At 43.5% G+C, this 10,366-nt stretch overlaps 1 protein-coding gene across 1 annotated transcript; it reads right to left on the minus strand.

The window, feature by feature from the left end:
- Positions 1–525: 525 nt before the first annotated feature.
- Positions 526–9,918, minus strand: CCNA1 (cyclin A1). The gene is made up of 8 exons (XM_034758603.1): positions 9,036–9,918; positions 6,177–6,420; positions 4,795–4,919; positions 3,883–4,106; positions 3,054–3,258; positions 2,072–2,185; positions 1,183–1,316; positions 526–782 (listed from the first exon to the last, which is right to left on the minus strand). The coding sequence occupies exons 1-8, from the start codon at positions 9,186–9,188 to the stop codon at positions 731–733; spliced, it is 1,251 nt and encodes a 416-aa protein (XP_034614494.1). The 5' UTR covers positions 9,189–9,918; the 3' UTR covers positions 526–730.
- Between the last annotated feature and the right edge of the window lie 448 nt (positions 9,919–10,366).

A 10,366-nucleotide genomic window follows, 5' to 3' on the forward strand; every position in this document is an offset into this window, starting at 1 on the left:
TACGGCTTTCTCCAATTCGCTTAAGACCACTTCTGCTATGATCTCACCTAAAAGAAGCTAGCCACCCACTGATGATTTGATGGTGCAGAACTTGAAAGGAATTATATTCAAGAGGATTTGTGCAATAGCTAACTTTCATAGTTAGGTGATCTCATGTGTTGCCTTTGCTATCCTTCCTATTGTTTGAAACAAGACTCAAATGACAGATTGACTGCAAGATCTGCAGGGCAGCTATTATATTAATGTATGGTAAGAGTCAATACAGTTTCTCCTCTTGATTCACACCCCATTTTGGGATCTAGATAAGATTTACAGGTTATAAGGCCACAAGGACTATTATGATTATCCAGTCTGACCTCCTGTCAAACATAGGCCATAGGATTTCTGCGTTTTTTTCCTAAGATGTTCCAGTTCAAACAAACTCACCCAATATTGATTTAAAGAGGTGCCAAAGATGGAGAATCCACCACAATTCTTAGTAAGTTAAAGCTTAGACAAGTGACGCTAGAGACATTCATAAGGCAAGATATTTATTAAAAGTGCTTTTAGTTTACATTAAAGCTAGTCTAGAGTCCTTGTAAAAAAAATCGTATTTAAAAATGTCAGCTAAAACAATAAGAATCATGGTTACTGACACATGACCTGCAGTGCCCTATAAAAATGTAAGACCAACTCTGTTGATCAGGAGGCAAGTGCTTCGATTTTAGTTAGTGTGTTGGTTCACTGGCATTTATTGCAGAGGAAGAACTGCTGGTGGCTCCATAAAGGATACATGCATGTACCTGCAATAGAAACAAGCAGCTAGTTAGTTACAAGTTATTTAACTGACATCTTGTTAGTAGGAAACCCTTCTTGAGTTACATGAATGAGTCGGGTTTCAGCTGCTGAGTGCTTCAGCATCATGCAAGTCTGAAACAGAGTTATGGCTATGCCTAGATTATAAGATTGCTCTTATAAGAACAGTTCTTACTATTAAGCTCACTTCAACCTTCAAGACATGGGTAGTTAGTATCAACCAGTTATGTAGAAACTTTGTTACATAGCTTGCACATAGGACCTCCCACAGCATAGCTCCATTGATTAGAACAGCATGATTTGCATTAGTTGAGGAAATTTGGCCAATTTTAATCCCTGCTGTCGTTTGGAGCCAAACAGAAGGCATTTAGTGTCTTAAGAACTTACCTTGACAGCTTGTATTTCTCTCTAATTGCTTGCTGTGGTCGATGAGAACCATCAAGGCATGCTTTATGTAGATCACTCAGACAAGGCACTATCTCGCTTAGCGAATACCCAGTGAATGCAGCAAGTGTTTCTGGCTGATCAGTAAAGAAAAGAATTACTGTACATTATTGCATTTGGTTAGGTACTGTGTCTTCCAGATTTTGGTAGAGGCCCTCTGTCAAGAAGCAAGTCACATTTCTGCTGAATATTTAGATGGACAGATGCACCTATTTTGCTGCTGAAGTGAGATCCCATAGCAATCACCATAGAGGATGTGAACCCTCTCAATACCCCAGATGCATCCTAGCATCAAAGTCCACTTTAGGTCTCTACTACAGCAGAGAAGGCTGACAAGAAGCTCCTTCTGATGCAGACAGAATGCTTGCTGATGTCTTTCACCAGTTCTGACCAGTGTCCCCTACCATTACCACCAAATGAAATAATTCCTACAGCACATAGGCAAATACCAATAAGACTGGTATTTGGATAAAGCCATGTGCACTAAGATTCTTCTCCCCCCATAACACAAAGGCAGTTGCATAGAGGTCAGTCGACCATGTGGCAGCATGGCTGTGGGGGAGGGGCCAGGGGCTAGCTGCCCAGCCAGGAGCTCAGGGGCCAGGCAGGAGGGTCCCGTGGGCTGGATGTGGCCTGCGAGCGGTAGTTTGCCCACCTCTGAGCTAGATATTAACTGTGTGCCAGTGGAAAAGCCTGTTTAGTTTAACTAGAACCCTCCCAAGAGATCTGCTAGTTCATACTATGTGGAATGGAGATTCTTTCCACTCAAGTCTGAACCTGTAGATGTAGGAAACCCCCGGTTCCACAGCACCTCAGATAATTAACAGCTTACCCACAAATGCCTGTTCACAGTGTAATTTGCTAGACAGTAAGCTGCTGCAGCAGTTTGTGACGGAAGGTACTTCAGAAATGGATCAGCTTCCAGGAGACTCAACTCTGCTACATACTAGGCAAAAGAAGTTTGCAAAAGTTACTTTCAAATAGACCTCTGTGTATATGGTGGGATCAATTCAGTGTGCTCTAAACAAGCATTGGTTATCTTTCCAGCAGCATAGTTTTGGAGAACGGTGGATCATTATAAAGCTGTTTTATCTGTTTAGAAAGTTAGGGGGAAATCCTGCCCTCACTGGAGTCAACAGGAGTTCTACAATGATCTTCAATGGGGCCAGAAGTCACCTTTTAGAGAAATACCAGTTAGTTGAGGGACAGCTGGGCAGTCTTGTGGTCAAGGCACTGGACTGGGACTCAGGAGGCCTGGGTTTGTTTTCAGCTCTATCACAGGCTTCTTATATGGCCCCAGGCAAGTTAGTTTGTGCGCCTCAGCTCCCCCATCTGTGACAGTGGGAATAAGACTTGCTTTCTTTTACCCTTTGTCCTTTACATTGATAGTGAAAGGATATGTCCTGTAGAGCTATATTATATTGGTACAGTCAGTGGTTAGCATGGCAGGGCCCTGATCTTTGTTGGGCCTCTGGGCTCTACCACTATATATATGTGGTACCAATATAGACAGTGTAAAGCTGTAGTTTTGGAAAGCAAGAAGTGCAACAGATTTTGCTATTAGGTTTAGATTTAATTCCTGTGCTGTGCACTGTTACCAGGCCTGCACTTTATGCAATCTGCAGTTAGGGTACTGGTTTATCAGGGTGTTAGGCAAGCACCCTCAGCATGTTCCCTCTGGTAGGTGTTTTCCAATCAAGAGGATGCTCCTGAGAGTAAACTGAGTCTGAAAGTTCCCACGTCTCCACCCCGCACATGTTCCTGCTTTAGCAATCACACTCCTTGAAGGGCTGTGGGAAGACAGTAACACATACCCTTGCAAAGTTCTCTGTCCTGACACAGACTCCATGTCTTTGTAAATACTGAAGGAGAAACTGGTTGATAGTTGGTACTGTCAAGTCAAAAGCCAGTACTTTCAGGAGCAGATGTTCCATTCTTAATAGCTGTCTCTTTGTATAAGTATCATCTGTTATATACACAAACTCCTCTATCTCTGGAGGGTAGATCTCTTCATATTTCCTAAAAAGGAGTGCAAAAAGTTCATTAAGTCTATAAAGTTGGAAGTTTCAATCAGAAAGAAAGGCTTGTAGGAGTCAGTGCCGGGATGAGCATATGGGTCCACCTTCATCCACAAAGATTCACAGACTTCAACCCCGACCTAGGCATATCCTGTAACACACATGGTACCTTTTGACAGCTTAATACAGTCAGCTCTTGCCTACAAGTCCTTTTTAGATTGACTATACAACAGGGCAGCATTTACAGACATTAGACTGCCTCCTTAAGAACCATATTATGCAAGATGCCATGTTGTACCATTTTTTAAACAGAATTCACATTGAAGTTAAGCAGCTTAAGCTTTAAGAGCCAAAAGTCCAAGTAATACAATATGCTCCAGACAAAATAAGTTTTGGTTTAGTCCATGTTCAAAATCAAAATCAGTAAGAGGAGTTTGTGAATTAAGTAGAATGATAGCATGTTAGTTTGAAGACAAAATTCTTACCACGACAAGGTTTGTGTTGTCAGAACCAGCACAACTCTTCAGAATAGATTTTAGTTTCAACCGCTAAATGAGAGGAAGAGGTCTTTTCCCCACAAGAAGTTTGTCTGTCAAGACCTCAGTAGGCAACAAAGAACACTTACGCAGCCAGAAGAATTGCTGCTGTTCCCACAAGCTGCAGCTTCCCTCTGAGGACAGACATGCAGGAAAGAAACCTGTCCAGAAAGTTGACAGCTAGGTACAGTGTTTCAGTACGAAGTTTGTATTCTTGCCCAACTTCCACCAGCCAGTCCACCAAGATTGCACGCATCCCTGAGGTGATGTCTGGCTGCTTTCGCATGTAATATGGTTTTGGCCTGTACCTTATCTGTTTGGAAAGATTGGAGGTTCAGTAATTAGGACATTATAAGAACAACAACCGTTGCCATATCAATGGTGTAAGCAATTATTCTCACTGATGGTCAATATATTAAGACCATTACTGATTCCCACCATCAGTGAGTGGAGAGCTGTACTGAATTCAGTGATAAAAGTTAATCATTAAGTTTGACAACTGTAATTGAGGAAGATCTAGCACACAGTGTAAAAGCTAGTGTATAGTAGGAGCTTTGGAGGGGAGCACTACTCTGGTGCGGGTAGGAGCCGCAGGTAATCACGACCTCCTCAGATTGCTACAGCCTTTTTTGCCATACTCTCTTACTCTCAACCTGATAAATAGGTTCTCAAAAGCTGTTGAAAGTCTCTTCACCCCAGCAAAGCTCAGTTACACATTTCATCTGAGAGAGGAGCTAGAGTCAAAGCTGTCCTGCATTTTAGAAGAATCTTCTCACTACCTCCTGCTCGGACCTTGGCCAGCAACACAAGGAACTTACTGAGAATGCTTTGTTAAAGAGAATGAAGGCAGTAAAGAGATGCTAAATGACAACCGGAGAATCTGAAAGTTGTCTCATGCAGCAATACTTTAAGAGTGGCAATCTACATCCAAGAGGTAAGTGTTGCCAGTATATGTAGGGTCAAGGAAACATTGACATTATAGGCTTGTGAAAGCCACTCACTTCAGCTTCTCTAAGATACTGATGAATGTCTTCTGCATAGTCTCCCACATTCATTACATCCACGATGTTATCCACATGAACTTCATGTTGTGATTGCAATGATGTATCCACCAACATAGGAGAACCTGCACAATCAGGATTCTTATTACATAAGGCATCCAACGAGACATTTAGATGAGACATTTTTCCTTTCAACTTATCCTGCTGATTTTCTGGCAGTACAAGATTCAATCACATTTATATGAACAAGTAATCTACAGATAATTATGTTACACTAATAAAATAATACCAACAGGACCTTAAAAGAGGGATGAGGCAAAAATGCCAGGTTTATTGTAAATACAGAGAAAGAGTGAGAAATCAGAATATGCAACTCATTATTTCACTACCATTCCTTATTCATTCACACACTCATTCATACAAGTTCTGCAGAGTTGTTATAGTTACCAGCCTAGAGGTTGCTCATGGCAGAGTACTGGCCAGGTAGCCTGCACATGAGGGTGGAGCTGAGTCCTTGTCAGATGCGCATCCGATGCTCCTGGAGGGTGGTTGCAGAACCAGACTCAAAAGTTTTCAGTCTTTAGAGTCTGTTCTTATAGGATTTTGTCCTTATATAAGTCTATGGGAATTGCTTCATCCTGCTGATGTTTGTTTGAGGTGATCATCAATTAGCAGGTGGCACATCCCTGATGGCTGAGTGTTATCTTATTCTTTGGAGTCTTCAGCCCTCCATCCAGGGGGGCACTTGGGTGGATTCCGGCCTGCCCTCCGGGGGTCATCCAGTTATCTCTACTCTGCGCATTCTTCAGCCAATCAAGACTGGGGTTGTAATTCTTAGGCTGGCACTTTCCTGACCATTCATCCTTTATCTAAAGGAATTTATCCTTTATCTAAATCAAGCATCCATTCACATACATCCTCCATTTTAACAGATTTATTACTTCACTATCGCTTTTAACTTCTAACAATTCTCAGGATATTGCAAATCTACTTTAACATACATAGCAAACAAGTTAAAAGCCGTGTTCTGTTTTGAGGAACAATTAGTTTTTGCAAAGCCCAATTCCTTTTTGAGAAGGGACTTTCTGTCTTAGGATGTGTTAACACAATTAGCAGTTTGGCCTTGCATGTTTCTCACAGAGAGGGAGAGACACAGAAATGGAAAAGCAAGAGGCCTAAGCTGTGGGGAATTTGATTGAATTCAATCTTACCCCTTGTCTCTCTTGGCCTCAGACTTGTTATACACATACACTTTATGGTTCTAATACAAAAATTCCCTGATATGATCCAACAATTTAGACAAGATTACTTTTGTTAAAAAAGCCAGCCACTTCATGTATGAGATTAATGTTACAAGCAATATTTTGAGCAGTGACAGTTACCTGTACTCAAATCCAACAGCAGATGAATATTGGGTTTCATTGTGCTAGTATCCACTTCACACAGGCTAGGTTCCACCTCTTCTACAACTGTGCAGCTGCATCTGTCTTTCTGCTCTGGTTCATCTACATATATAGCAAACCCTTGCTTAGATGTTACATTGACCATACAGCTGGGCAATGTATTCTTTCCAGATGGAGGGAAAGCATTTTCAGAGCCAGAGAAGCGTCTGACTATTGTGGTACCCTGAAATAAAGTCAGATTAAACCTGTAGGAAGAGATTTAGGTACAAACAGAAACAGTGCAATTAATATTTTTAGAGGAAAGCCACCCATTTTCCTTAGCACTGCAGACTGCAAGCACTTGTATCAATAAACTGAACATTAGTGGAAACAAAGCTTGCCATTACAACTGGCATTTAGGAAATTCTGCTTACTGCCATCTTGCTGTAATGGAGAATTACATGGAGAATTATCTATCTTCCAGTTTAATAATCTTATACTGCTAGTGTCAAACATTCATCTGCAAGATGGCCAGTCTGAGCAATTCTGCTGAAATGCCAACTGTAATTATAAGCTCTGAGCTACAGTTCAATTTATTCATGTTGAGAACTACCAACATTAAATGCAGCCCAACACTTGTTACCTTAGCTTGCTGAAGAAAATAAGAGCTGCATTCAGAGTTTAAAGCAGTCTTTTATAATTTGATATTAAGGTTGTTAAAATGGTTTTTACATATGTATACTAATACTAAGCCCTATGTCACAAGAGGTAATTTTAAGAGTATAGTTTTCAGAAAAAAACTGGATTTTGTATTGAAAAGCTAATAAAAGCCTTTTATAAGGGTCATATCAGTCTTCCTGGACTGCCAAAAGTCAAGAGCAAGCCTGCAGAATAGATGAAAGCTAGCAAAAGTTTCTTATAATTCTAGTGAGTAGGTCAGTGAACTGCACAAGTGGATTAGAGTTTAGTCCATGTCTTTAGTGAAGGTTTTGAACTGGGCAAGTAGTTTGTCTGTTCATCCCATGAACATGAGGTAAGAGCTTGCAGCCCCCAATGAGCATACGCTGTATTAAGTGAATACTAAGTCAGGTCTTTGAGCAATACATTAGGCACTGAGGTTTGAAAAAGCTTTGGTCAAAGTCAGGCTCTGAAATGAAAGAGGGCCAATTTTCAGAATATTGAGCAATCACAAATCCCACAATGTCAATAAGAGCTGCAGTTGCAGTGACTCAAATAAGACCTTTTCAGAGATGTTGAGCCCCTACAACCCGCATTTGGCTTCAGTGGAATTTATGGGTATGCCAAACTTCTGTAGCCAGGTTCCTTTATTTAGGAGCCTGGCTTTAGACACTCAGATCTGAAAACAGTGTGGGGGGGAAGGGTCTATTTTTATTGCACAATACCAGATGTACTCTAAGGATTACCACCTTTAAATGGTAATCTGTTATTACTCTAATCCCACTGGACTGCTTTCCTCAAAAAGAGGTTTGCACAGGAGTAGCAACTACTATACATGAGAGGACCATTCCAGTCTATGATACAGTAGAGTACTAGAGAGTCATGCTAACCAGATTAAAATCTGCATAGTTGCTCTGGGCACCTAAATTTATTCTGAATGAGGGAAACCGAGAAAAAAGGCTATCCGAAAAGTAGTTCTTGCTCTCTGAATGATTGCCACCATATCAACACACTGTAGGAGCCATATACCGAGCCACGGAACCTTTGAGCAGTAGTTGGCAGTTAAGGGGCATATACATTTCTACTGAGCCCTACATTCCATAGGCCAGGGGCAAAGAGACGCCACTTAACAGTCCCTCCCTCTCCAGAAACGCTACTTAAAGCTGGACTCCAAGTTAGAGCAGAGGAGAAATAGTCAGTAGGGCCACACTGTAGAATACTAGCTAGCCATGACCTCCTCAAAAAGCTCTGCTAACTGAACAGGGATTGAAGCACTACCCTTTTAAATCCCACGTGTGATCTGGATGAAATACTGAGAGACAAGCAAATCATGTGAGTTAGCCAAATTCCATATTGCAAACCTAGTACTGTCAGCCCCAAGCATTCAAAAAAGAAAGCATGAAATAACCTTAAAAAAGGTCAAGAGGTAATAAATGCTGGGTTCTTTTTATTTGCCTTCTAGTTTGAGCCTTTAAGTTGCACTTGGGCCACATTTTCAAGCTTGTTTCTGCAACCCTGTGAGCTAGAATTTAAGGATAAAAGAGCTGAACTGAGAGTCTCAAGTAATCACAGGATTCCAGGAGCTAAGGCTTTAAATAAGACACCAAAAACCATGATATTTGCAATAAAATTGCCAGAGTTGGTATTATATCCCTCCAGTGCATGCTGAGGGTCAGGTCATTTATCAGGCTTGTGTCACTTTGGGGGGGAGGGGAGGGAGAGAAGAGGAGAAATGAAGTTAGGTTAGGTATATACATACTTAAATATGTCCTGATCAGTCAGACTTTTAGATACCTGTTTTGCACATATGTTTTAAACTCCGGTTTACCAACATTCACAGCAACGTCCTTGACGGTTTACATATCAGTTCACAAAAGTAAGGTTTAAAAAAAGATGAGCTAGGTTTAGAGAAACACTAAATTTAGGTAAGGAAAAAACGGTCGTAGTTCCTCCTCATTGTCTCTGGTTAAGATGCATAGTAAGAAGAAACCCAGTGCTGGAATAACAGAGGCCTTGACAAAATCTGTTTGGAGACAAGAAAAGCTTCCATGGCAACTGCACAAGCTATGTGTGACTTACGTAGTATCATCCACACATGCACAAAAGGCACCTTGGGTGTTTGCCAGCCACTTATCAGTGTAACCCCACAATAAGCAATGGGGTTCACCCCCCAAAAGTTACCTGGCCACATGCCCTCAAGCACTGCCCATTCTCAGTCAGCAGCCCAAGCACAGCCCTCTGTGGGGGATTTTGGTTGGAATAAGGCCCAGCTGCAACCCGGCGGATCTCCCAACTTCCAGCTTGGGAGATCCCACTCTTATCATTGTGATCCATTGTTTCAAGGTCAGCAGCTGACACCTAAGAAGAGAAGAGAATGGCATATTAGTCATCTCAGGCAAGTTCACCCCAATTTCTCTCTAAAGAGAACAGTCCAGATTCCCCTTCCCCCTCCTAGAAGGAGCACAGATCTCTCCCATGACCGCTTCTTATTCTAAAGGTAGATTCTAGGTCTCATCATTAACCACTGGAACAATTTACCAAGGGTCATGGGGGATTCTCCATCACTGACAAGGTTTAAATCGAGGTTTAAATCTTTTTCTAAAAGATACACTCTAGGGATTATTTCCTGGAGGTCTCTAGCCTACATTATATTGGTCAGACAAGATGATCTCAATGATCCTTTTTGAGATTAGAATCTGTGACTCATAAGCAGTACGTCTTTTTCCACACTCACAGTGCACCAGATTTGCCTTCATTAAGGCCACCCCCCAAAAAAAACTCTGCTTCCCTGTTGGGAGCCCTGGAGAGGCAGTTCTAGAAAGACACTAACGCCCTACAAGCGCTGCGGCTCCGGAGAAGCGGAGCAAGACACCAGCTCCAGGGGGGAATATTGCGCGGAAAGGGGGTCAGGGATGCAAGGGAAGAGGCTACTGAAAGCCAGCGCCTACAGTAACCCAGGCCAGAGGGCTCCCTGATGCACAGGTCTGAGGCTCTCCTTGCCTTTGCATACTACTAGGGCAGAGCACGCTGAAGCCACGTCCCCAGAGCGGGAGGGTTACAGGCTAGCGGTCTCCCAGGTGGTCCTACACCCCCCAGCTCCACAGCCCCGGCTGCAATGCCCGGGCCAAGCGCCCCGCGGACGCTGGAGTCCGAGCGGAAGGAGCCGCCACCCGCTGCTGGGGTCCTGCGAGGAGCCCACCGCGCCCTAGTGCCCCCGGGAGCCCCGCCGCGCCCGGCATTACACGCCAGCCCCGCAGCCGCTGCTGCTGCTCCTGCCACCGCCCCTTGCCCGCCAGGCAGCGACTAGCCAGAGCGCCGAGCCGCGCCGCTGCCCCCAGCCCAGCCTATGTAGCCGCGTCCCGGGGGCGGGGGAGGCGGCGGCGCAGCCCCTCCCGCGCGGGCATTGATTACTTTCAACCCGCCTGCGGCTGTTGGTCCGGCCCGTTGGAAGCGGAGACCGGCGGCGGCTCCCGTGGCAACCGCAGCGGCCGTGCCGGGGCCCTGGGGATCTC

Source organism: Trachemys scripta, chromosome 1, assembly GCF_013100865.1.
Source record: "Trachemys scripta elegans isolate TJP31775 chromosome 1, CAS_Tse_1.0, whole genome shotgun sequence".
NCBI classification, from domain to species: domain Eukaryota; kingdom Metazoa; phylum Chordata; order Testudines; family Emydidae; genus Trachemys; species Trachemys scripta.

Coding starts and splice junctions, on each gene's coding strand:
- CCNA1 (XM_034758603.1), bottom strand. CDS start 9,188: ATGGATCACAATGATAAGAGTGGGATCTCCCAAGCTGGAAGTTGGGAG. Junction 4,107..4,794: donor AGTATCTTAGAGAAGCTGAA/GTGAGTGGCTTT, acceptor CTTTCCAAACAG/ATAAGGTACAGGCCAAAACC. Junction 2,186..3,053: donor GGACAGAGAACTTTGCAAGG/GTATGTGTTACT, acceptor TCTTTTGCCTAG/TATGTAGCAGAGTTGAGTCT.